General features: G+C 42.8%; 2 protein-coding genes across 12 annotated transcripts in view; one reads left to right on the top strand and one right to left on the bottom strand.

Annotated features, from left to right (window-relative positions):
* Nucleotides 1-97: 97 nt before the first annotated feature.
* B4GALT4 (beta-1,4-galactosyltransferase 4) lies at nucleotides 98-27,489 on the top strand. Of its 11 annotated transcripts, none has more exons than XM_045502123.1 (9): nucleotides 98-186; nucleotides 9,994-10,390; nucleotides 13,423-13,655; nucleotides 15,922-16,109; nucleotides 20,944-21,066; nucleotides 23,155-23,259; nucleotides 26,115-26,213; nucleotides 26,512-26,668; nucleotides 26,716-27,489. In XM_045502123.1, exons 2-8 carry the CDS (start codon nucleotides 10,138-10,140, stop codon nucleotides 26,642-26,644), a joined length of 1,134 nt encoding a protein of 377 aa, XP_045358079.1. In that variant the 5' UTR covers nucleotides 98-186; nucleotides 9,994-10,137; the 3' UTR covers nucleotides 26,645-26,668; nucleotides 26,716-27,489. The 11 variants fall into 11 exon arrangements, with proteins under 11 accessions (XP_045358079.1, XP_045358075.1, XP_045358083.1 ...); XM_045502120.1 differs by adding an exon at nucleotides 3,674-3,786 and having other exon boundaries at nucleotides 122-186; nucleotides 26,512-27,489; XM_045502119.1 differs by having other exon boundaries at nucleotides 26,512-27,489.
* The window catches only part of UPK1B (uroplakin 1B), a 42,179-nt gene continuing 37,318 nt past the window's right edge, over nucleotides 22,803-27,663 (bottom strand). The window contains exon 9 of the mRNA XM_045502131.1: nucleotides 22,803-22,814. The gene's annotated coding sequence lies outside the window, so the exon portion shown is untranslated. The remainder of the gene's footprint in view (nucleotides 22,815-27,663) is intronic.

Raw genomic sequence — 27,663 nt, 5'->3', positions numbered from 1 at the left:
GGAGCGCCACGCTAGCGGAGAAACTGGCAGACCAGCCCGCGAGGCCCGGAGGACCGGACTCTCGGGGCGGACGCGGGGGGCGGAGCCTGCGCTCGGGAACCTCCTCTGGGGTGGCGGGGGCGGTCCCCATGGGCCCTCATGCCTCCTCCCCTTCTCCCGGCGGTGCTGGCCGCGGCCGCGTCTACGGTGAGTGCGCCGGGCCTTGGCTCCGCAGGCGCCCGGGACGCGCAGTCCAGTGCGGAGGGCGGCGGCGGGCTCCTGGTGGGCACCGCCGTGGGGCGCACCGGGGTGGGTACCGCTTTGGGTCTGGGCGCGCGGTGGGGCGGGCGCAGCGCAGCGCGGCGCGGCCTGGCTCGGTGGGGCGGTCCTGCCCGAGTCCGAGCGGTGAGGTCGGCCAGGGGGCCTGCGGAGGCCGAGCCTGGCGGGAGGCACCGGCTCAGGTGCGAGCACCTCCGCGGCGCTCCCTCTGCTGCCGGCGGGGAAGCCGGGCCAGATGCTGCCAGGTAGGGAGAGGTTCAGGGGTGGTCTCACGAATCTGGGGTCGTCCCCCAGCACCTCTTTCCCCGCGGGCACATTAACGTGAGAAAGCCCCTTCCTTCTTAGAGCCCTCTCTCCCAGGGTTTCTCCTAGGAAACCGATCAGCTGATCCCAGCCTGCGGCCTGCTGGCGTCGGAGAGTTGTGAGAGTCACCTGGCTTTTAAAGTACTTCAGAGACGCCTGCCTGGAGTGAGCTCTGAGGCCATCCCCCGTCTGTCGATCAGTTTTTTGTTGGTCGGCTTCCTTTAGAAGATAAAGGCTGTCTCTAGTTTGAAAAGAATAGAAAAGTCTAGGAGGATTGGGACTGAGAAAAGGCCTTTGGATTGCTAGCCTTGGAGAGCAGTTACAAACAAAGTGGGTGTGCGCTGGGTTGCATAGTGTTTAAGAGTGGGAGAGGGATGGGGACGTGGAGGTGGCCAGGGCTCAGGAAGCGCTTTGCAGCCCTTTGGTGATCAAAAGGAGGAGCAAGAAGATAGTAATTTGAGGGTTCAGGAGAGGTGTGTGTGTGTGTGTGTGTGTGTGTGTGTGTGTGTGTTTCAATTTCTAAATTTTTTTAATTTAAAGGAAGGTAACATGTTAGGGATGCAAGAAAGTCCAGGCATCAGTATTATTCAGGGTCCAGGCTAAGAGACTGGGCTTAAAAAGAGGGGGAGAAGGCTATCCTAGGCCGGAGGGCTGGGCAGGAGTTCTGGAATGTGATTCTAGGGCGAGGAGATAATGCTTGATTGGACCATAGTTTATCTTTTTGGAATTTTATTTTCCGGTTGGCCTTTAACCCCCACGAAATTGCAAAAATGTTCAGGTTCCTGTCGTTGTGCATTATTGGGAGAGAAGATCTATGCCTTGATCAGATTAGAAACATCTGTTAGAAATATTGACCTGTTTGACCACATAATCTTGGGGAGGGGGCAGTAAAACTAGCTCTGATAGTGTGTTTTATGTGCCGCATCAAGTAAGTGTTTAGTATCTACTTTAAACTGAGCTAATAATAATGGGTGCTTTTTCCAGAGATGCATGCAAATGATTTGAACACTAATCATTTCTTTGAAGATCTTTTATTCAGAGTGGAAACATCAAAAGCAAGTCAGTGGCGGGTTTGTTCTCTTTTTTAAGTCGTCAAGGAACAGTGGTTTCTCAAACATACATAAGTTCCTATTGAAAATATGGAATATGGATGCCCTGACCTCACTTAGACCTTTGAAATAAAAATCTCTGGGAGTAGAGCCTAGGGATAGGAATTTCAAACAGAGATCACAGGATTTTCTTGTGGCACTGAGAATTATTGACAGCCTCTGAGTTTTTTCTTTCAGATTTGGGCTTGTTGGGGCCTCTTTAGAACAGATTTCCTTAAAAGTTATGTGAATGCTGCCAAACTTATAGAGCTGAAGGTTACAGTCTTGTATCTTGTACAACTATCTGTTGTGTTACCTATAAATTTTAATGGATTTGGAAGGAAATCTATATAGTCATTGTATTAGAAAAAAAACGTTTCTGATCACAAAAACCCCACTTAATTTATTTTTTAAGTTTTTGATGTTTGTTTATTTATTTATTTATTTTGAAGAGAGAGAGCATGAATGGGGAGGGGAAGAGAGAACGGGAGACAGAGAATCTGAAACAGGCTCCAGGCTCCAAGCTGTCAGCACAGAGCCTGATGCAGGGTTCGAACTGTGAGTCATGACCTGAGCCCAAGTTGGACACTTAGCCGACTGAGCCACCTAGGCACCCCACAAAAACCCCATTTTAGAACAATTAGAACATATGGGAAAAAACAATTTCCCAAATCCTATAATTAACAACCACCAGTCATTCTTTCTGACACAAACACACACACACATACACACATATAGGTGTATGTGTATATATATATATGTAAAAGACAAATGCACACCATACATTTAGAGAATAACTGGAATTGTATTCTGTGTACATTTTTATATTGTTTTTTTTTTTTTTTTTTCCAGTTTGCTATCATGAGCACCTTCGCATGTAGTTAAGTTTTTTAAACACCTTTTTATAAAAGCATATGTTCTGGCATATGGAGTTACCATAATTATTTAAATCAGCTCTATATCGTTAACATTCTAATTCTTTTCAATTTTTGTTTATTTTTATAATGTTGGCTTGAATATTGTGGTCTGCCTTTCTGATTATTTCCTTAGAATAAAGTGATGGAGTTAAAAGCTATTCAAATGCATTTTAAAATCTCATTTTCACATATCTTCTCACTACTTTTCCTCACTAGAAGGAAAATTAACATTTGTAAAGGATCTATTGCCTTCTAGGTTCATTCTCTTATTTCAGTGGTTCTCAAATTTTAATGGGTAGAAGAGTCACTTGGGGAACTTGTTAAAAATTCATTTTCCCTGGGGCTGGGTGGATTAGTCGGTTAATTAAGCGGCTGACTTTGGCTCAGGTCATGATCTTGTGGTCCGTGGTTCAAGCCAAGCATTGGGCTCTGTGCTGACAGCTCAGAGCCTGGAGCCTGCTTCATGTTCTGTGTCTCCCACTCTCTCTCTCTGCCCCTCCCCAACTTGTGCATGCGCTTGCTCTCTCTCTCTCTCTCTCTCTCTCAAAAATAAACATTAAGACAATTTTTGAATTAAAAAAAAAAAATCATTTTCCTGAGTCCTAGGCCCAGCTGTTCTGACCCATTAGCTCTGGAGTAGGGCCCAGCAATCTTCAATTTTAACATTCCCCGCCATATTTGGTAAGAGGCATTCTTGGAACCATGTATTAAACATGCTTTTTAAATAAATAGCAAAACAGACTCAGAAATTTAGGTCACTTGCCGAAAGCCATTCATGCATCTGGTAACAGGATTTGAACTCAGCTCTTTGTGACTTCAGAGCCTTTGTTTTTTCCACTACCTTAGGCCTTCTCAGACCTTCTCATTGGTGTGCCCCTAAGGACTGCAGAAAGGGAACTCTGACTGACCCCCCTGCAGGGTTCTCTGGGATACCTGAACTTGGCACAGACATACACAATGAATCTCCATTCAAAGCCCCCATCAGAAATTCTTACAGACTCTGTTATGCTGTATAACATTTACTATATAAAACAGCGTCAGTCCTTTGCTAGTTAAATTTCCTGCTTGTTTCCTGATTATTTTGTGGTGACTCTTACCGTGAAACAGTTATTGCAGGACCATCTGGCAGCTCTTGCCTAGAGTGCGAGACACTGCTCCTGTGTGCTCTGTGAATTCCGGATGGAAGGGATGGTCTAAGCAGCAATTCCTTTCAGAATCAGGTGAGAGAGGCACTGCTTTTGAATACTCAATGGCAGAGGAGCAGAAGGCGGTGGGCATGACCGAGAGGAAGTGCCATTTATTAGAGATGGGGCTCATTACTCTTAGAAGAGTGTTGGTGTTCGTTACCTGAGGGGAGCCAGCATGGGGGTGAGCCTTTTTCAGTTTTTAAAACGTTCCCCAAATGGAATTTGAGACCCATTTAATTTTTTCTCTTCTTTATTAATCTTTATTTTTCCTTCTCCTCCTGCCTTCTCATCTGTTTTTAGTAGTAGCCTGGGATTATGGTATGTCCTTATGTATTTCAACTAGTATACTCTAGAAGGTCACTGATTATTTACCAAATTCAGCACCTGCTATGTGTCAGGTCATTTTGAGGTCCAGGAATACAAAAAACAATGGTTCTCTTTGAGAATTAAGTTAACTGCTGTATATTGACTTGGGTTTTGCTCAGTCTCTGACTTTTAAAATTTTAACTTTTAATTTTTAATTAATTTTAGACTTAGAGAGGAGTTGCAAAAATGGTACAGAGAAATCATTCAACCTCCCCTAATATTAGACCAGTACATAACCATGTTCAATTATCAGTGCTATTAACTAGACTACAGATTTTATTTGGATTTCATCAATTTTCCTGCTAATAATTTTTTGTTGTTGTTCCCATAGTCTATCCAGGATCTACATTGCATTTAGTTATTTCTCCTTAGTCTTTTACATCTGAGATAGTTTCTCAGTTTTTCCTTGTCCTTCATTATTTTGACCCTTTTGGAGAGTACTGGTTATTTTGTGGAGTTCAATATATCACGGATTCATGAAGTTGATAGGTCTTATCATTGATGATACTAAACCTGATCACTTAGGGTGAAATCTATGTTACTCTGCTATGAAGTTATTGTCTTTCCCTTTGCAACTAATAATTATCTTGGGGGAGATACTTGAGACTATGCAAACTCTGTTTATCCTCAACTTTTCATCCACTAATTTTAATTTTCATTGATGGATCTTGTCTGCAGCAATTGTTGCAGTGGTGTTTGCCTAGTGATTTTTTTCTACCTCCTGCTTCCTTATTAATTGAGAGTTTCCTATAAGAAAGAGCTGCCCTTTTTCCTCCCATTTGTTTATTTGATCATTTGTATCACTGTGGACTCTTCATTGTATTCTGTGGGTTAACATGGGATGCCATCATCATTTTCTTGCTTAAATGCTTACAATTTTGGAGCTTACAATTAGGGGCTCAGGCTCTGAGTTTAAATGGCTTGTGCTTGTAAGTGGCTGTCATCATTTCTATCCCATCCTTACCCCCAACCCAGGGAATCATTGCTTCTTCAGGGTCTGGGCAGCGATCACTTAGCAGCCAGGTAAGGGAGCTATAAATAGAAGAACGGATACCAGAGGCCCAAAGAAGGTAGGACAACATGTGTGCAGACACTCAGCTCTCAGGAACTCTGCGAGAGTAAAACGAGTAGCATAATACCAGCCTTTCCCCTGCTGCTGCTCCAGAGAGGCCTATGGGAGTAGGATCATGTGCCTGGGGCCGTGCCCTGAGAGGCTCTGTGCTTAAAGGACGACCAGATGGGTTTGGAAAACAGCTGGGTTTAGAACTCTGACTTGGCACTCTTGGCTGCTAAATGAAGACCACACCCTTTCTTCTGGTGCATAAATGTTTAGTAAATATTTGTGGACTGAACCTAGTACTCTCCCTCCATCCCCTGTGGTACAGAGATGTGTATGTGTAGAGATTCTCCAAAAATGATACCTAGCATAAATGCTGATTTATCTTTAGTTATAGCTTATCTTCCTTGCCAGATTTTTTCTTTCTTTATTATGGAAAAGTTCAAGCATACACAAAAGTAGAGAGGAAAGCAAAATGAACCCTTGGGTACCTATCAGCTAATTCAATACATCTCAATATTTTGCCAATCTTATTTCATCTATTCCTCCATTTTCAGGGGTGGGGCTGGCATATTTTAAAACAAAAGACTCATTGAAATTTAAGAAAGGATTGAAATAAACTCTAAGTGCAAGGACTATACCTTAATTCCCTTTTCTCCCCTTAGTGCCTAGCACTATGCCTGAAAATAGCCGATGCTCAGAAAAGACTGGTTGAATTGAGAGGGAGGAAAAACCAGTTTTGAAAGCCTCATCATTTTGAACTATAAGACAGACTTCTAGAGTCTTGCCCTAAAATAACTTCTTTCACGTTACCTGAATTTATTGTCTACAGTCATGATTTTCCTGTCTGTTTTTTGATTGAAAAGGGAAACTTTTCAAGGGTAGGTTCAAGGTCTGTCAATTACTTAATGTTATTATAAATAAGTCCAGTCTAATGACAGTTCCCTAAGCATTAACCCAGAGTTACCTGCCCTAGAAAGAACTTGTTTTTAAAAATCATGATTTGTTTAAATCATAAAGGTAATATATTACCCATTAAAAGAAAAATAGGGGTGCCTGGGTGGCTCAGTCGGTTGAGCGTCTGACTTTAGCTCAGGTCATGATCTCGCGGTTTGTGAGTTCGAGCCCCAAGTCAGGCTCTGTGCTGACACCTCAGAGCCTGGAGCCTGCTTCAGATTCTGTGTCTCTCCTCTCTGCTCCTCCCATGCTCACTCTCTGTCTCTCAATAATAAATAAATGTTAAAAAAGATTAAAAGAAAAATAAATTACAGAGAAATGGAAAATTATCTGGACTTCATAATGTAATTCCAAATTTAACATTATGTTGCTTGACACTCTGATAAAATTTGAGCATAAATCACATTGGTAAATAGATTTGATTGATAACTATTACGTTCCTGGGAATGTACCAGGTGTGTTTGGGTGCAACATCTCATTAAATTCTTATAGCAACATTTTAAGATAAGTACATATATATCTTTATGTTTAATAGCTTGATAAAGTTGTTGAGAGGGGTTGCCCTCAGTCACTCAGCTGATAAGCAGGGTGGGCAGGAGATCTCTCTTGAAAGATCTTTGGACCAGTGTTAGAGACCCTTCACACCTCAGATGTTTGCTCCCAGGTACCAAGGAGACCTCACACTTGAGCTTCCTTCGTGCTGGCTCCCTGTACAGTTGGTTTGAAGATAGCACTAAGGCTTGGGAAAAAGGGGAAGTGATTATTTTTAACTAGATCAATGTCTTAAGAAATGGAGTTAGCAGTGAAGGGCTAATTATGAAGTAATCATTAAGAATGGTTCCTTGCTTTTGTAATAAATTTCTTATCTTTGGACAAATTCTGTAGGCTGCAGTTTAGCTATGTTAGTCTGCGATTATTCCCAGCTTGCCACTGCTTGGGTAGGTTTTAAATCTGTCTAAACCACTCTTCCTCCCTCTGTAGAAGGAGGGGGTGCTAGACTTGTGTGCTTTCTGCTCGTTTCTGCTTCTAACACTATAGTACCTCTGTGATCAGAAATCTCTTGGCTTGTCAGGGGGCTATCCCTCCATAAGCAGCTTTTAGAAGAGCAGTGTTCTCAGTCTAAATTTTCCAAGATTGAGATGGAAGTGTTGAATCGCTGTATTGTATACCTGAAACTAATATTACACAGTATGTTCACTGGAATTTAAAAAAAAACAACAAAACTTTAAAAAACCACTATTGCCAATTCTAGCAGTTAAGCCTCCTATAGTTGAGTCCCCAAAATGTTGTCTGATTGGCCCCAGGAACCTGTAGACTTAACAGATACAGAAAGCCATGCCAACACAGTCCCAAGGAAAGGGACAGGAGGCTGACAGAGAGAGGGGCTGCCAAAGGGAATTCTGCATATTCTAAGGGTTTGTGTTGGGTGCACCCAGGTACCTAGATGAGGAAAGAGATCGAAATGCCTATGTGAAGGGTGTGTCAGAGGTAGGCTTTGGGCCTGGCCTTGTGGGTTCAGACCCCAGCTCCACCACTTACTAATTGTGTGGTCGAGGGCACGTTCCTTAATTTCCCTTCATTTATCTCCTCTATAAAATGAGACTAGTGATTCTTACCTTGCAAAGTTGAGAGGCAAAATAAGTTAATACAAATGATTTCACTTCAGCGCGTGCCATAGAGTAGATGCACAAATCAATCATTCTTATTAGCTGTTATTACTGCCTTCGGCATCATTTCTTATGATGCCTTCACAAGACCCTAAACACAGGCCATAGTGTTTAGTTGCTTCCTGAGTCAAATCTCATTTGTGGCTTGACTCAGGAATCTAATCTTCATTTATAACATTGAATCTAGAGAGGAATGCTTTCTGGATTTCCTTCAAACTAACCTAGAGCTAAATTTTTAGAATCCTACCCTTTAGTAACTAGGGGACTATCTCAAGAGGTGCTAAGATTGTTTTGTTTTTATTTTTCACATTGAATTACCACCTAGGGATCCCTATGTCTAATTTTAAAAAACGGACAAAACTCAACAACTAAATTTTCACTATAAAAGGGCAGAAGTATATCATACAAAATTCCAAAAATAGAAAAAAGTACCCTTGGCTAATCCCTACTCTTCATGCAGTTCTCGTTAGCTTTTGGCTAATATTTCTCTCTAGAGTTTTATTTCTGTAGTTTGAGTGGTAATCATACACATGTACAGAGTTTATTTCTGTTTTTCTTTTTGTTATTTAAGATTTGATCATACTTGTTTTCATGTTATTACTTGGCACAGAAAATATTTTGGTCTCCATTTAACTATCCATTTAACTGAGGGCATGTTTGGCTCTGGAGATTATCGTTGCCGTGGCTTTAACATTTTCTATCCCCTTCTGATAGCACACTTAGAATTTGAGGGCAGATGTGATTTTGGCAATGCAGAGAACATGTGGCGGGGGGGGGATTGCTGGCTGTGTCCTTGGGGGACTTGCCAAGTAGCCTTCATCACCTTAATGTGTTCACATGGTCCAGAGTGGGCCATCAGCTTTGTGGCTTCAGAAACTGGATTTTTGTCAAGAATGGAGAGGATAGTGACCTTTCAGAAGTGAGTTCACACTATTCCACCACATGCTCGTGAAGAATGGCAGTTCATCAGCTGGCAGTGAGAAATACAGTATGATAGAGTGGTGCTTGGGGCAGCCACCAGTGTGCCCACCTGTTGGCCATCCTTAGAGTCACTTTATGTAAGTAACAGGACAATAACAACAGTGGTGGTCAGCACGTAGTTGGTGCTCGCTGTGCGTCAGGCAGTGGGCTACACTTTATGTATTTTTTTTTTAAATTTTTTTTTCAACGTTTATTTATTTTTGGGACAGAGAGAGACAGAGCATGAACGGGGGAGGGGCAGAGGCAGAGGGAGAGGGAGACACAGAATCCGAAACAGGCTCCAGGCTCTGAGCCATCAGCCCAGAGCCTGACGCGGGGCTCGAACTCACAGACCGCGAGATCGTGACCTGGCTGAAGTCGGACGCTTAACTGACTGCGCCACCCAGGCGGCTCACACTTTATGTATTAATACATTAGGCTGTTCAGTAATACAGTAACCTCTCCAGGGAGATACTGTTTTTATCCCGATTTTACAGGTAAGGAGACTGAAGTTAGTCAAGTGACTGACTTGAGGTGTCATGGCTGATATGTGGTGGAGCTGTAGTTTCTGCCTAAATCCAAACCACTGATCTTAAACACTGCACTGTAGTTCCACCTGTTAGTCTTACAGATTACTGACGTCCTGTCTTGGCCCTCTCTTATGTTTCTTGCCCTCACCCTCACCTGTTGGGATGTGCCCTGTGCCAGTGCCTCGCTGTGAATGTAACATTTATAGCTGCAACATCCTGGACTTTAATGCCTGTTGTTGAGGAACGTGTTTTTCTAGCTGTCACAGAGAAGAGCTTTTGTCTTTCTCCTTATTTTCTCTTTGAGTCAAAATACAAGATTTTTACATGTTGCTAACCGTCTATTAAAGCTGTGCTAGGAAGGGGCCACTAAAGAAAAAATTGGGGAGCTGTATTTTGGGTCGTGCCCGACTCAGTACTGAGGAGGCTTTCACAGCTTCCTCTTTGCCCTCTCCTCCTGTGTGACATCTGGAAATGCCTTTTCCTCTTGGGTGACAGACAGCCTGGGTGGTAACTCCTGGGATGTATAGTTGGTTGGAACCTTCGACCTCTGAAATCCGATTTTCTGATCTCAAACCCCTCATTGGAGAATTCCCATTCCTGTTAGTCAAGATCCACTGGGAATAGGTTTTCAGTTTGCACTGACGTGAATCATTGAGGATAGGATTTCCATGTGAAACAACATGTCTTTGTGATTGCCTTCCAGAGATTGTTGGAGCGGAATTACTGAACAAAAGCAGGCATTGCATCTTCAGTTGTCACCAAGTTTGCCATCAGATTACAAGAGTTGAACTCGAAGCTTCCCCTGCAGTGAAGTGGAGAGAGACATAATCCTCACGTAATAACAGACATGGGCTTCTTCATGACTTTCCACCTTTCCTACAAGTTCCGGTTACTGTTGCTTTTTCTCTTATGCCTGACAGTGCTTGGGTGGGCCACCAGTAACTACTTTGTGGGTGCTATTCAAGAGATTCCTAAAGCAAAGGATTTCATGGCCAATTTCAACAAGGTCCTAGTCTGGGGGAAGGGAAAAACTCTGACTCAGGAAGCATCCATGAAAGAAGCAGACCTCAACAACTGCCCTTCTGTGTCTCCATACCTCAGTAAGTTTTTTTTTCTTTTTTTCAAGTGCTATGTAAACTTCTTAGTTAAATATCACATTTATAGGTACAGAAAAGCATAAAAATCAGAAGTGTACAACTTGGTTAAGTTTCACAAAATGAATATACCTGTGTCATCAGTATGTTACATTAAGAACTGGAATCCTTCTGGAACCCTGGGAGTTCTCGTGCTTCTTTCAGTCATGACCCTTACTTCAAGATTCTAACACCATCCATTAGATTTTTCCTGTTTTTAAGCTTTACATAATTAGAAACACGATGTGTAATCTTTTGTGTCTGGCTTTTGTTGTTCAACAGTATGTTTGTGAGATGTGTCTATATTGCTGATGTATAGTTTTCCATTATATGAGCATACCCAATTTTATTATCAAGCCACAGAAGTCTCACATCCACAGGCATGTATTTCGTTCACAAGTCTGCCAGATGAACGGGGGGGTGCTTTGATTTAGGCTGGTTGCTCTGCTCCATATGTCTTACCTTTTCCACCTGAGACCAATGAGCTCGCCTGAGGATGTCCTTCTCCTGGCATCCACGGGACATAAGAGCACAGGTGGAGAAATCCACTCATGTCACATCTGTTAGCATTCCCATGGTCAGAAGTATGCAGTCAAGGGACAGGACTGAGTAGGTTTTTCAATGTCATCTTTAGTGTTTATTTCTTAAATATATTGTATGTTCTGATTCCCCTTTGATGTTTTGCCTTTCAGTTTAAATTAACAGTAAATTGGTTTGGGTGCCTGGGTGGCTCAGTCGGTTAAGCGTCCAACTTCAGTTCAGGTCATGAACTCGTGTTTCGTGGATTCAGGTCTGGCATTGGGCTCTGTGCTGACAGCTCAGAGCCTGGAGCCTGCTTGGGATTCTGTGTCTTCCTCTCTTTCTGCCCTGCTTGCACTCTGCCTCTGTCTCTCTCTCAAAAGTAAATAAACATTAAAAAAATAATAATAAAAAATAAATTAATGGTAAATTGGTTCTATGGAACACATTGATTAGAGAGGAAAAGCTCCACAGCGATATTAGATATAATCCACAAAGATTCTATGAGACCTCTGATTCTCCAGAACATCAAAACACTTGTAGTTCTCCAGATACTCCTCTGAGCCTTATACTGTTTCCTCTTTCCAGAATGCCTTTCCTCAATTTCTGTCTGCCTGGTGGATTCCTGTTTGTTCATCAAAAATCCAGTTGAGATTCCTTCTGTCTCAGAAAAGTACATACACTAAAGTAGCCCCCTGTGGGGTGGCTTCTTGCTTCTAGATGAACGAAACCTGCAGACTCTCTTTCCTCACTGAATCACAGCCTTGTGCTGTGTTTCTACTGGCATACTGCTTCTCTTTACTCAGTCATGGAACAGCCAAAATATCACTCCTGATTACCTGAGGGAAATTGTTCTGCTCACAAGTTACACAAGTTGAGATAGGAAAATGAGGCATTGAACTGCACATCTGACTGTACTGTCTCCCTTGTTCAAAATCCTCACAACATGTTTAAGAAATTAAAGTTTTCATAAAAATACACGGGCCATGACATAATACTGAGGAAGTACCTGGATTAAGAAGGTGACAAAAGTAGTGATGAAGTAACATGGGCCATTAGTGACCCAAGAAGAAACAAAATTGGAGAAGATGCCAAAGGAGTGGTAGGGAGACTAATAGTGAATGGAAGCAGGCTCTAGAAGGGTAGGGTACCTGAAAAGTTAAGACAATGAGAAAGTGAGCAAGGGGACTAGCTTATATCAGACTTGTCGCATGGGGCTCTTTCAGGGGCCAAGAATAGAGGCATGGGTTAACTCACATGGTGGGGCTTGATAACAGGCTACATGGGAAACCATCTCAACAGCCACACCATCATCTTCCGGCTGCTCTACGGCCTGGCAGCAGCTCTGGTAGCTTGCCTTTCACGTCACTCCCTTTCTTACTGTTTGTTTTTAGGGCATTTCTGCCTGCCAACTCCATGTGTCACACCTTCAGGAAAGGCTCTTTCCTAGAGGCTGGTTATTGTCTGTAGGTGGCTGGAAGCAGTTATTTGCCCTTGGTGCCATTGGGCCGAGTCTTTCAGCCACTTCACGGACACTGGAGCCTGGTCTAAGCAGCCGTGGCCAGGACAGCAGTGGTCACATGGAGCAAGGCGTGGTGACTTACACATTGGAGGGGACTATGACTGCTTTGTTCAGGAGAGGACGGCACAACATGCAAGCATCTTGAGATGTTATGGCCCGGCCAGTATATATGGAGTTAAAAAAAAGCATGGCTGAGTTCTCTATCCAAAGCTCTGCCTCTTCTCTTACCAGTCAGTATTCCCTGTTAATTCAGATTGAGGAGGAGGGCCAGTGTCTTCAGCCTGATCTGTAAAGCCTTGCATGAGGTCGGTTCCCAAGGGTGGCGCTGGGTTTCATCCAGTTAGGCTGTGTCCAGACTCGCTGAGCAAATGCTCCACTGGGATGTCTGCTACCATGCACAATGGGAGAATTGTGATGTTGCACATACATGTTACTGCTGGGTTAGGCAGGAGGCTAGTTGCTATTTCCTTTCATGGTTTTTACCTTCAGGGAGCTAGGATAGCTCCCAGGAGCTCAAGGAAAGAATGGGAAAATGGCCTTGACCATGAGCTTGATTCCATGGAATGCTCTTGAGTTTTAATTTTGAGAAGGAAAAGGGGATCGAGCAAATTTGAAGTTATTCAGTCTAGCCCTGATCTTGGCTCTTGACCATGGTCAGTGGGACAGATGCATCTCCTCTGTACGGATGAATCACAGACCCAGAGTTGGTTACCCCGCCACGAGAGAATGCTCTCATATGTCATTTACTTGCTTTTGCAGAAAATACCCTGGGTCACATGACTCTGGTTATAGTTCATGACCAAAAGAGGCTTTAAAGTAATAATAATAAAAGCTGACACTCATGGTCCTCACTGTGTGCTGGGCAATGTTCTAAGGGCTTTAGGTCAGTGCTCATATAATCCTATCAGCCCTTGATGAGACAGCTACTGTTCTTTCCTGTGTCCTGTTTTTACTGTAGGGGGCCAAAACAAGCTCTTTTTCAAACCAGATCTCACTCTGGAAGAAGTGGAGGCAAAAAATCCCAAAGTGCACAGAGGCCGATATCACCCCGAGGAATGTAAGGCTTCCCAGCGGGTCGCCATCCTCATTCCACACCGGAACCGAGAGAAACACCTGCTGTACCTGCTCGAACACCTCCATCCCTTCTTGCAGAGGCAGCAGCTGGACTATGGCATCTACGTCATCCACCAGGTGAGTGTGGGGGTTACACCCAGGCTCTGCCCTCCCAGTCCTCCTCTCTGTGAGGAGAGACCGAGGGACTTGGCCCTCTGGGTATCTTAGGTAAAAGGAGCACCAAACTGTCACCAAAGAAAAGGTCTCCTACCTCATTTATCCATGAAAGGAGTAAAGGAAATTCTTGTCTCAGAGTGTGGAATAATCAGACTAAGTGCTGGAAATTTTACTGCCTCTGATGTGAACCTCTGGAGGAAGTCTGGTTTGTTTTATTTTTGTCTGTGTGAGCCCTTCTGTGTTAGCCAATGACTGCCCAAAGATTTTCTCCTGAGATTTACCTTATATTTCCTCCTGCAGCTGCTATACACTGCACGATGAGATGCTGGAATTTTTCATTATTGAGCATCGCTATTCAGTGGGGATCTAGGCAGGGGATCCTACAGATTACTGTGTTAATAGCCATGGAGTTCTAGGACTGTTTCCTCCTTTCTGACTATAACTCTTATTATATAAAACATTTTATGTTTTGTTTTCACTTTCTCAACTCATGTATTAGGTTTCCAGAGGACAATTTAGTAGGTATACAGTAAGTGATAAGTGTAGGCTGCTTTTGAAGACTTTAGCTCTAAGTAGAGTGGCTGATGAAAGATGCCTGTATTTGGTATTAATGTTTATTGAAAAAAAAATAAGATATCCACTTAAATATCCGTGTCTAGCTCCCCCAAATTGTCCCAGACCATCCAAATAATTTCCCCTCAAATCCTTACAGATGACAAGAATGCAGAATCATTAACTGCATGCTTCATATTCAAAATCATTAACTGCATTTTATAACCAGCAGTATTTGTTTTAGGACAACTTTCGACAAATCAGAAGATGCAGTTCTGCAGTATATACTTTCTAATAACCAGGGGCCATTTTTTAGGATTTGAAACAAAATTTTACTATTGGTTTATACTTATTTTTCTTTTTAACATTGTTAGTCATTCTCCAATGTACAGTATTTTGTGACTAGAAAAAATATGTGTGCTTTGTTATTCTTTTCAGGAAAATACTGTGGTAACTTGAGAATTGCCTGTACTTCTGTTATGATAAACTGTTTATTAAACTGGAATTTATTCATAAGGAATTTGATCCAAATAGCCATAAAAAATTAATTCCGTAAAATCTTTTTCATACGACATAGCTTTGTTCATATTATTGTATGAATTGTGTTCTCTTCTTACCCAGTGATGAATCCCTTTCCATGAGGTCACTATGAGGATTACCTTCTGCCATTAAATGTTAATGTTTGTTTATTTTTGAGAGTGAGAGAGACAGAGGGTAAGCAGGGGAGGGGCAGAGAGAAGGAGACAAAGAATCTGAAGCAGGGGCCAGGCTCGGAGCTGTCAGCACAGAGCCTGATGCGGGGCTCGAACTCACGGACCGTGAGATCATGACCTCAGCTGAAGTTGGACACTTAACTGACTGAGCCACCCCTCACCCCAATAACTTCTGTTTATAGGTCCAGATTTCTTGTTTTTTTGTTTTTTTTTGTTTTTTTTTTCTGGCAAGCTGTGTCTCTCAGAAGCTTAGTGCAAATTTGTTACATAGGGTAAGATTGGATTAGCTAGAAGTTAAACAGTAAAGCAATGATGGTAATTGGCATGACTACCATGTAAGAAGGTTTATGGTTTTATGTGGAATAAATGTATGTTTTTAAAAATTTTTTTCAAGTTATTTTTATTTGTATTTTAAAAGTATGACCTTTTAAAAAATTGTGGTGAAATATACATGAAATTTAGTATCTTAACTTTTTTTTTTTTTTTTTTTGGATCAAACCATTTTATTGAGGGGCTTCAAGGCAAGGTTGATGGGCTGGGAGAACAGTGAAATCTGACACCCTGAGCCCTGCCGGAATCTCCCCAGGTTCACAGTCACTAAAAGTGCATCTTAACTGTTTTTAAGCATACAGTTCAGTAGTGTGAAGTATATTCACAGTATTGTGTAAGCACTCTCTAGAAATTGTTCACCTTGCAAAACTGAAACTCTATACGCATTAAACAGCAACTGTCCATTTCAAGGCATGTTTATAGCTTTTAGAATGTAAATGTATATGAAAAGAAAACAAACACACAAGCAAGTGGTCTTTTATGATCACATCTACTCTGTTAGATCTTCATGTCACAAGTATATTCTTGTGCTTTGGAAAGAATAATTCCAGCTCTTGCCTCTGAACTGAAGAGAGGCATGGTGTGAAACCTTATCTCTGGAGCTTTTCAAGTTTTAATTTCTGTATCTATAGGCTGGAAGTAAAAAGTTTAATCGAGCCAAACTCTTGAATGTGGGCTATCTAGAAGCTCTCAAGGATGAAAACTGGGACTGCTTTATTTTCCACGATGTGGACCTGGTCCCCGAGAACGACTTGAACATTTATAAGTGTGAGGAGCAGCCCAAGCATCTGGTGGTTGGCCGGAACAGCACTGGGTACAGGTAAGCGGTACGGTGGCTCTGCCCAGGGCTTGCGTAGGCAGAGAAACTTGCTCTGTTGTCATCAAAGCTGTGGGGGGTGTAGTGTCCAGACTATTATAGAAAAATAAAGAGCAGGAAAAATGGTCCAGGACCTATCACTTAGAGTTCAAAACAGGAATTATACCAACCCTGGCAGAGGATGAAAGAGGAAGGGAAAAAACAGGATAGGGAAGGCAATCCAGGCATTGCAAATGAGGTCCAGCCCCGCCCACGGCGCCCCCACGCTGCAGCTTTCACAAGCAAGTCCACACTGAGTAGGTGTCCCTGACTTCCCCTTCTAGCAGGCAACGAGAGCATGCCCCTTCGGTCAACGTTTAGGCCTCTGTTGTGAAACTGACTCTTCTTTTCAGACTGTGACATCTTCCCAGGGTTCTGAGGGAGAGTGGGGAAGGGCATATCCACCGAGTAGTCTGTTCAGGGGCAGGACACCCAGGACAAGTTCCTCACTCTCACAGCCACTGTGAGAATTGCTTAGACACCATCATTTCTATCTTCGTTTCCATCTCCTCCACCTCTGAGCAGACACATAGCTTCTGTTCAGCCTTACTGACTTTGAACCCAAGGCCTGTGTACACTTGGGATATAAACAAATGCCTAGAATAAGCCACAATGGGTGAGCACACAAGGTCTTTAAGAAACACTTACGGAAGGGTCTAAAGCTCTTCCCCAGAGAACATGGCACCTTCATCTTGTGCAACAGTGGGAATTTCCCAGCTTCCAAGACGTGGAAGCAAGAGAGAACATGGCGTGATTTTGGGGGGAAACGCAGGTAGTTCATTTGGGCTGGAAAATGAATGTCTGGGATGGTGGAGGGAGGAGAGGCAAGAGATGAGGGTAGGCAGATTATGCAGGCCTCATTCAGTCTGCTGAGGAAGTTGGATTTCCTGTGGAAGGGACTGGGGGGCATCTGACACAGGGTTACAGCTGAAGAATGACAGGAGAAAGCTCATTGCTGGCCTTTAGTGTATTGAGTGGAGCAAGGCGGAGGGGAGAAGCTGGGAGAGGAGATGCCATGCTTCTGAATTAGGCAGGGATAGTGGGGCCAGAGGGCAGGGGAGGGGTCTGGAAGAGAATCACAGGATTTTTTTCCTTTGAGGAATTATATCCTGATTCTTACCTGGACGTTTTGTTTTCTGGTCTCCTAGAGCCACCTCTGCATGGAAGAAAGCAGCTTATTATGTCGGGGTACCTTGGCATTTTCAGAAGCATGTCAACCGTATGCGTAAAATTAATAAGCTATCACCATGTATATAACACAGAATACCTGTACTTTGACCCTTTCATAGGGTCCAATTCTTTCTGAACATCTGTGATAAGACATTATAATCACACAAGATTGCTTTCGTTGTTTATTTCAGAGTGTAGCTACACGGGATTGTTTAAAGGCTTTCTGTTGGGATTCTAGATTTTTTTTTAAGCCAGACCTCAAGAATCTGAATTCTTGGGCTTTTCTGCTGGGAAATAAATTTACAGCAAAACTTCAGTGCCACAATCAGATGCTACTTACTCTAAAAACAGCCCTTGTATGAATCTTGATGTTTTGATTTGTTCTTGTAACTAGCCAGACATTTCTTTTATAACTAGATATCAGAGAGCCTTTGTCATCTTTGAGTAACTGGCAGGGTTTTCTTAATAGGAATCAGGTGATTGAATGTGTCTTCTCTTCTGATCTGGATGTAAGAAGTTCTGAGCCAAACCCATGGCTTTCTTTCAGAAGCTGAGAGAAGAATCTGTCTGTGGATCAGAGTTCTAATATATTTCCCATGTTAATCTTCTGTTCTGATTTAAGTTTTCTTCTGGTCCTGGTTGTTTGTTATTTACATTTTTCTACTTCTTTATATGAATCATGTAAACCGCCTCATCTTCTGGGGCCAGAGAGGGGTGAGTGCAAGTAATGTAGGAATTGCTCTTATCTCCGCTTACCTACTTCTTACCTTTGTTACTTTGGGCAAAGCCCCTCTATTTGCCTGGAGGGCAGGTGGGGTTGAAGGTAGCTAAGTGTCTTCTCCCTGCTGGTCACTACGTTTCACTGAGTCACAGAGCTTAAAACCCCACCCACTTTAGCTTTAATCATTGTTACCACAGCCCCATGAGGAGAAGTACAAGAAGTTTTTACCCTGCAGAGGGAAGAACTTGAAGTAATTTTCCCTAACTGTCTCAGACTCTGATGAGGCCAGAAATAAATCTTGTTTATCCTACTGACAATGGATCAGTGATGAAGCCCTGGACCAGCCTGTGGGAAATTTTACTGCCAAGAATTCCTTTGGTACCTGCCTGCTTTCTTCAAGGACTCTACTGTTATTTTATGACTATGTTTTCCCTACCGTTGGGCCTTACAGCCCTTTAAAAAAAAAAACTGTTCCAAGGCCAATTTAATATTTAAGCTTTTCCTGGTAAGAAGAAAAACCAAAAGCAAAGATCAATAAACACGTAGACATTAGCCATCTAAGAAACACCTGGGAAACTAAGAGTTCCTTAAACCTTTCTTACGGCACCTCCCACTGCATCTACACTGCTTTCTGGGTGCTCCCAGACAGCCCTCCTTTGTGTCTCTCTCCACTTTTCCTCATGGAGTTCTGACCACCAAGAGTTTCCCCATTTTCCTACCTATCTGAATCCTCCCAGACCCACCTGCCGGCCCCCTGATGCACATCATCTCCTTCCTCAGAACGCTGATGAAGTTTGCCTCTTGTGTTAGACTATAAGCTCTTTGAGGGCAGGGCCTACCTGTTACAGCATCTAGCCAGCTGTTTTGCACACAGTGGATAGTGGTTATTTAATACATCACTCCCAAATCAGTGATGCTGGTTCTCTTCTGGTGACCCATTGTTGGTGCTTGGCAGGTTGTGCCTGGGCAGTGATGCTGCTCGGTGTCCTGATGAAGCTGCTGGTCTCAGGTTCTTAATTCCTTGTCAGAGTCCAGTGGCCATGGCTTCAAGTCACTGCAGTGGGTGTCTTGGCCAGTAACAGCTGCCTTCTGAGCCCTGCATTCCTTTTGTTTACTTTAGGTTGTTGTAATACCATTTTCTAGAATTTTAGGTTGAGGGGTTATAAGTAAATCTATTCCCCTGTGGGTTAAACAGGGCCTCCCCATCTATACTCAGAACATAGAAATAGCTGAATTACAAATTGGCTTTTGGGACTGACTCCACCTGTTAGATAGCAATGCCTATGTGTTTATTGATCTTTCCTTTTGTTTGTTTTTTAAAGTTTATTTTTATTTATTTTGAGAGAGAGTGCAAGCAGGGGAGGGAGATAAGAGACAGAGGGAGAGACAGAATCCCTAGCTATCTGCTGATAGCGCAGAGCCTGATGTGGGGCTCTATCTCACAAATGTGAGACCATGACCTGAGCCAAAATCAAGGGTTGGATGCTTAAACTACTGAGTCACCCAGGTGCCCTGCAAAGCAGAAATATTTAATTGGTCCTGGAATACTTTGAAGTGAAGTTAATTAAAGTTAGAAATTCTCCATATATTCATATCTTTTTATTTAGTAACATCTAAGTTATTAAGCTGCCCTCATTTGCATTTCTGAATTGTTACAGTGTGATATTCAGGGGTTATCTTTATTTCTCAGATATGCTAATTTGTGTGCCAATAATCCATAAGAGTCCGTATGACTGGGAGGTGCTCTCTGACTTCTCAAGGTCCTTCTTGACCTCTTCTCCCTTCCCTTTTTCTTATTGTATCCACATAGCTCCATTCTGTGCTCTCTTATCACCTACTATGTTGTCTTCAGGCCATGTCTCCTACTCCTGCCCCTTCAGCTACTGCCTCTTGACATCTTAGTTCCAAAGCCGTATCTGTAGCCACTCTTCTCTTTTGAACTTGAACCCTATATCTTTTTGCCCACTAGCAAAAGCACTAGGGGTATCTCAAATTCAGCTTATCCAAAACATAATTCACTGTCTTCCTCTTATTGTTCTGTGTACTCTTTTTTTTTTACATTTATTTATTTTTGAGAGACAGAGAGACAGAGCACAAGTGGGGGAGGGGCAAAGAAAAAGGGAGACACAGAATCCAAAGCAGGCTCCAGGCTCTGAGCTGTCAGCACAGAGCCCAATGCGGGGCTCGAACCCACACACTGTGAGATCATGACCTGAGCCGAAGTCGGATGCTTAACCGACTGAGCCACCCAGGCGCCCCTCTATTTTTTTTTTTTTAAGACTGTATCATCTACCTTGTTACCCAAGCCAGAAACCTCAGGATTGTTGAGGTGCCTTGGCTTCTCCACCACGCAGACAATGAGATGGAGATTTGCATGCACAGAAGTGGAGTTTGTATACAAAGTGTGTGCAGGAGCTGTGTCCTCTCTACCTGACCCTCGCCGAAAAAAAAAAAAAAAAGTAAAAGTAAAAAAACAGTATATTCATTATGGCATTCATTCATGCTGAACCTGGAGGCTGCCTCAGAATCCTTCTTCACCCCGTGCCCTTGGCAGCCATTACTATTCACTGGATTGGCACGTGAGATGAAATCTGTTGTTCACCCTGATGTCGTGCTGCACATTTACAGGTACCTCTGTAGACCTCCACACACAAACATTCACAGTAACAGGTGGATAGCACTTTGCTTAGCAGACATGAGCACTTACATCGACAGGAAAGAAGGGCAGACAGGGAAGGCCAGGAACGTTGGGGGAGGTGGATGTCAAGTAGGGGTGGATGGATGAAAGTGCATGGTCCTCAGACTGTTCCTAGAATGCCAGGCCTGAAATAGAGATTTCTGAAGAGTGTGTGGAGAACAGATGGCCTTCTGCTAATGTTACCTTCTCTCTCCTCTCTTTTGCTCCAGGTTACGTTACAACGGATATTTTGGGGGTGTTACTGCCCTAAGCAGAGAGCAATTTTTCAAGGTGAATGGATTCTCTAACAACTACTGGGGATGGGGAGGCGAAGACGATGACCTCAGACTCAGGTGAACAACAGGGATAGGTCCCCTTCATGGGGCTCTGCTGTTTATCAGTGGTGGCTCTGGAAACCCTCATTTGTGGATAGTTCCTCTAGATGCCAGTCCAGCAGGTCATAAGGCCGTGGAGTCCGGCTTAAAAGGGGGCAGGGGGCTAGGGGAGGGCAGGATGGCCCAAATTGCCCTTCGCCATTAGCATTTCAGAAATGATGGAGGGTCGTTTGTTTCTGGCTCGCGGATGTTTAGAGACCAGAAGTGTTGATGGGGGTTTCTGCAGACTTGGTGGGTATTACTTACAGAGACAGGGTCCAGAACTCTGCAAAACTCTGCAATTTGAGTAAAGTGGCCAGAGAGCCTGTTGTAAGCCTGTAGCTTTTTTTTTTTTTTAATGTTTATTTATTTTTGAGAAAGAGAGAGAGAGAGAGAGAGAGAGAGAGAGAGAGACAGACCCTGAGTGGGGGAGAGGCAGAGAGAGAGAGGGAGACAGAGAGTCTGCAACAGCTGTCAGCTCAGAGCCTGATGTGGGGCTCGAACTCGGGAACTACAAGATCATGACCTAAGCCAAAGTCTGATGCTTAACCAACTGAGCCACCCAGACACTCCTGTAAGCCTGTGCTTTTGACCAGACACCAGGGAATCCTGGCACAGTTCTCAATTTCCAGAGCAGAGAATGCCAACAGCCTGTGAGGAGTGGCACACCCAGGATCAGACCAAGATTCTCTTTCACCCTTATGCATTAGCCAGCCCCCCACACTGGGAGCAACTGCTGGCCTGACACCCCAGCCAGACTCAGGGCTGCTGGCATTACCCTCAGGCTCTCTTGCACTCCTTTCTGCTCTGGGGGCTCAAAGGGAGTATGTCTGGACTCTTCTCTCCGCTCCCCCCTCCCTGCCAAACTTGGGTTTTGTGACCCAATCTTATCCCTAGCTCCCAAGAATAAGTATTCAATAGCCTCAATTGAGGCGAGTATCTTCAGACTTCTAATAATAAGGCTTTGGGGGCTATTGGGAGACCCTCTTTCCTCCTACTGTTGCCTCTTAGAAAGGACATTTCTTTTTTATTTTATTTTTTAATGTTTCTTTATTTTTGAGATAGACAGAGACAGAATGTGAGTGGGTTAGGGGCAGAGAGAGAGGGAGACAGAAACAGAAGCAGGCTCCAGGCTCTGAGCTGTCAGCACAGAGTCCGACACGGGGCTCGAACTCATGAGCTGTGAAATCATGACCTGAGCCGAAGTCGGATGCTTAACCGACTGAGCCATCCAGGTGCCCCTATGAAGGACATTTCTTAGCTGGGGTTCTGAAGTAATAGATGTGTGACTGCCAGAAATGCCCCAGTGCTTTAGTGTGAAGGAGCCAGGGCTCCATGTTGGTCTTGCTCCCATGTCTCGGCTGAGAGTCTCTGGAATGTTTCTGGCAGGAGAGAATGCATTTCCCTCACCACAGGCTCCGTAGGAATGGTCATAGTGATGGGCATCAGTACTTTAAGGCCCGGCCCATTGGCAGCCTGTGTGGCTGTGGCTTATGAAGTAAACACAGGGCACCTGATAGATTTCTGGGCAAGAGTAGCCAGGACTAGAGGTAAACAGTATTCCTCATGTTCCCCAAATCATTTCACTGTCCAGATGGGATGACTAAGAGAATCTTGCATGTATTATGTGACTTCACTATCTTCTTGATCCTCCTCAGCTTCAAGGCAGGGGGGAGACCCCAGTTTTGCTTTCATTTGAGGAGAACATCATGGTCTCCAGAGTCGTTCTTGACTAATAACTATGAATAAACCAATGACTGGAACATAAAAGTTTCCTGAGGTGTTTTAGAAAATGACAAACTATAAATTGACACCTCCCCTTTTACCCCAATAATAAATGTTAAATGTGATTCTTTTATAGACTTGCTGCCTGAGGCCGGATGTTAAAAGATTGCTTTTTTTTAATATCCTAATTTTAATATTCTAATATCCTAATAATCAAGCTCTGTGTGACTGTGTGTGTGTGTACATATATGTAAATTTTTGCAAATGATTCTTCTTAAGTATCTAGTGGTAGATGAAGTGGGGTAGACTTTTTTTAAAAAAACACTTCTATTATTCTTCCAGGGTTGAGCTTCATAGAATGAAAATAATCCGGCCAATGCCTAATGTGGGTAAATATACAATGATCTTCCACACTAGAGACAGAGGCAATGAGGTGAATATAGAACGGTAAGTCCTGGATTCATATGGCTGGCAGGCTACCTGCTTAGTTTCTTCTGTCAGTGAGGTCTGCTGAATTCAATCAGATGAGCCAGTTTCTTTTGTTCAAAGCTTTTTATTAAGGCAGTTTTCAAACAGACACAAGAGTAGAGGGAGTGGTATATGGAACCCTCATGTGCCCCATTCCTAGCTGCGACAGTTACCAACTCACATCCTCTCTCCCTTCTCCTGCTTTTTCTTCCTCCCCCGCTAGATTATTTAGAAGCAAATCTGATATCACAGCATATCCTGTGTAAATACTTCAGTATGTATCCTTAAATATAAGAAGTCTTAAAGAAACCAGTATACCTAAAATGAAATTAACAGTACTTCTTTAATATCATCAAATATCCACTTAGTGTTTGGATTTCCTTGATCATCTCATAATTTTTTTTCCCTTAACCGTTGGTTTATTCACATCAGAATCTAGACACAATCCACACATTGCATTTGGACGATCTCTCTGAAATCTCTCAGTCTGTAGATTACCTCTCAACTACCTTTTGCCTGCTGCATTTTATTTGCTGAACAAATCAGGTCATTTGTCTCCTGCAATTTCATACCTTGTGGATTTTGTGACTTGCATCCTGGTGGTATAACTTCATATGTGCCTCTGACCTCTACATTCCTTTGTAAGCTGGGAGTTAGATCCGGAGGCTTGAACAGAGTGCAGTACTATTCAGGGTTAGAACACTTCATCAATGATGTCACATCTCTCTTCTTGTATCACAACTGGAAGATATGATGGCTTGTTGGGTCTTTGTGATATTAAGATTGATCTGTGGGTTTAGGTGCTACCAGTCCCAACCAGGTTCCCCATCAGTCTTTCACCTGATGATTTTATCAGCCATCGGTGCTCATTGAATATATTTATTATTCCATTGGGAATCACAAAATTCTGATATTCTATCATGCCTTCTGCATTTATTAGATAGATTTTTCTGCAAAGAAGGCCTTGCCTTCATCTGTTTGAGTATGCCAAGGTATGGTTCTTATAGAAAAGGCAGATAAAGGGAAAGAATCAGTGCTGATTTTTCATTTTTCAAAATGATGACTTGATGTTCCCTAGCATCCTTCAGGATGTAGTTAATATTCTTTTCAATGCTCAGTTTATCTCATTGTTGGCAAGTGGAATCTTCCTCAGGCGGACTCCTGAGTCCTTTGACATAACTACACTAGTTTTGAGAGCTCCCTTACCTGTGCTCCTATGTGATGAGCTGTTCTAGGCTTACCATATACTTTTCTTGCCCCAGGAATTAGACCTTTCACCCAGGAACCTGACAGATAAGCCAGTTCTTTATGGGACTGTAGTTGAAGAATCTACAGTTCTTTGTTCTGATATTTTCTTCTACATTTTAAAACAATATTAGGGGTGACTGGGTGGCTTAGTCAGTTAAGCGTCTGACTGCAGCTCAGGTCATGATCTCATGGTTTGTGGGTTCGAGCCCCGTGTCGGGCTCTGTGCTGACAGCTCAGAGCCTGGAACCTGCTTCGGATTCTGTGTCTTCCTCTCTCTCTGTCCATCCCTCGCTTACACTCAGTCTCTGTCTCAAAAATAAATAATAAACATTAAAAAAACAGTATTAAAATATTATAGGGCTTTGTTAGAGCTTATACTTTAAAACAATATTAAAAGGCTTTTAATGGAACTTGGGTGTATTATGCTAAGTGAAATAAGTCAGTCAGAGAAAGACAAATATGATTTCATTCATGTATGGAATTTAAGATACAAAACAGATAAACATAAGGGGAGCAAAAATAGTATAAAAACAGAGAGAGACAAACCATAAGAGACTCTTAAAAACAGAGAACAAGCTGAGGGTTGTTGGCAGGGCGTTGGGTGGGGGGTGGGGTGGGCTAAATGGGTGGTGGGCATTAAGGAGGGCACTTGTTAGGATGAGCACTGGGTGTTGTATATAAGTGATGAATCAATGAATTCTCCTGGAATCATTATTACACTATATGTTAACTACCTTGGATTTAAATTAAAAAAAAATAAAAATTAAAAAAAAAGAAGGCTTTTAGCCCATGTGTTAGAATCTGCAACTTTAACAAAACAGCTACTTCTGTTTTCCATGCGTCTTTCTAGTCTTTGTCCATAGAGGTGCATTTTTCTCTTTAAATTAAAAAAAAAATTAATTATGGAATAGATGCAAAATAATACTTACAAATTGTCTGAAAAGTGTGAATATTCTTGGTACCATGAACAGTGGTAGTGCCCACCACCCAAATTATATTTGTTACCTGTGACCCACCCCCTCCATACCCATTTCCTTCCAACCCAAGAGGTCATGCTTTCCTGAATTTTTGTGATTATTACTTGTGATAATCGTTATTTCTGCTGTTTCTTTGTTGTTGTTGTCGTTGTTGTTGTTGTTTTTCCAGAGGTGTGTATCCCTGTGAAAAAGATTGTTTAGTTTTATATGTTTTTCAATTTCATACAAGTGAAATCATACTGTATTATTTTTCTCTGACCTTACTTAGCTCATTGTGTTTCTGATCTCTGTCCACATTGAAACTGTCACCAAAACGTTTTGCTTTTCACCCCAAAATCCTAGAGACCAATTCAGCTCACCACCTGCTTCACTGCCCACATCCCCGGGCTCCAGCCATGCAATTGCTGCTGCTTCTTGAAGCGCATCCTGCTGCTTTGCATGTCTCTGCATCTTGCATGGGATGATGACCCTGCCTGGTTGTCCTTTCCTGCACCTTTCTCCTAAGCCTCAGTCATGTCTACTTTCTCCGCGCCCCCTCCCCAGACTCCTTCACGAAGTCAGGTTCTGCTTCATTCATCCTCTTCTACATATATCCTGATTTTGTTTGAGACTCTTAGGAGAGGTGTGTACCCTCCTGCCTACAGACAGCACTATGGGAGGATTCATAGATACCCTGAAACTTAGCCAAGGACCTGTTAGCAATGGATGGTGCGTATTGCATTGTGTCCGTGTTACTTGTGCGTCCTTCTGTCCTGTAGACTGGGTGCATTGACTCTTCCCATCATGGACCCCTAGGGTCTTAACATGAGGTCTGACACGTGAATACATGGCTATCATTGGTGTCCTGTTACTTTAGATGGGGAAAATTAACTTTTTGCAGCAGGAAATCCAGATGGTACGATAATTGACAAAGATGTTTTTGTCAAATTTGGGGGCAGGGCAAAAAGCAATGGAAATATATGTTAAATTCTTGCATTACCATTTATACTGTTCTTTTTCTCTTTAGGATGAAGCTCTTACATCAGGTGTCACAAGTCTGGAGAACAGATGGGTTGACTAGTTGTATTTATAAATTACTCTCTGTGGATTATAATCCTTTATATACCAACATCACAGTGGATTTCTGGTCTGGTGCATAACGTGACCTTGGATCTTCTGGTGACATTCGGAAGAACTGAATTTTTTATTGCAGTAATTTTGGACTAGACACATTCGGAAGAACTGAATATTTTATTGCAATAATTTTGGGCTAGAGACCAATAATTTTTGGACTAGTAGCACACATTAAGAACTTGTTGCAGCTAATTATTGAGCTGAACTTTCTCTTTTTGTATTTTCTTAGCAGAGCTCCAAGTAATATGGGATGTAAAACAATTGGAAGAAGGCAGCTTTCTTGGTTGTTTTCCCCCTGAGGGTTAAATCTTGTAATACAGATACTTGAAGGACTGAGTATAAAAGGACTATTCAAAAAATACCATGAAGCCTAGCTACTTGAGAACTTGGATTGAAGGATATTTAAGTTTGGGCTAAGAAAGCCCATGGGAAATAGGATTGCTGAATGTCTCAGAGAACCAGAATTGTTCTCGTCTGTGGTAGAAAGGTACGAAGAAGTCTACCTGTTATTCATTTATCCTGCACGCTCCTCTGAAGAGCTGGGCCCCAGGTGGGAAGAAGGCCGCAGAAGAGAGGAGAGAGGTGAAGAATCAAGATGCGGTGAACTTGAGGATGAATGGCTGGGAGGAGGACAGTGATGGAGAAGCAGCCACAGTTGTGCTGGTCACTGCTGCTGCTCCCTGTCCTGGGGGTCACCTGCCCAGACATGTCTTCCCAGGAATAGCCCAGCAGGGAACACATTATCTACTAGTTTTTAAAGTATTTTTGTAAAAATGATTTTGTACGTGTAGGATATGAATTAGCTGTTTACAAATTACATATTAACTCATAATAGATCGAAAGTACCTCTGTAGTAAAATATGGAAAAGCTTTTGGTGCCTAGTCTTGGTTTGTCACTGTTGTTTGAGGCCTGTAGATGTGTTTATGTCAGTATCCATAATCCTCAGCAGTTTACAAGCAAATGAGACTGAGTCCCCTTACTCCCTTTCTTTTTTTTTGTATCCTTCTGTTCCTTCTTCCTGTTTTTCCCCTTTGTCAACTGGCG

Source organism: Leopardus geoffroyi, chromosome C2 (genome assembly GCF_018350155.1).
Source record: "Leopardus geoffroyi isolate Oge1 chromosome C2, O.geoffroyi_Oge1_pat1.0, whole genome shotgun sequence".
NCBI classification, from domain to species: Eukaryota; Metazoa; Chordata; class Mammalia; order Carnivora; family Felidae; genus Leopardus; species Leopardus geoffroyi.
Note: the sequence above shows the minus strand (reverse complement) of the source record. Positions and strands in the feature narration are given on the sequence as shown.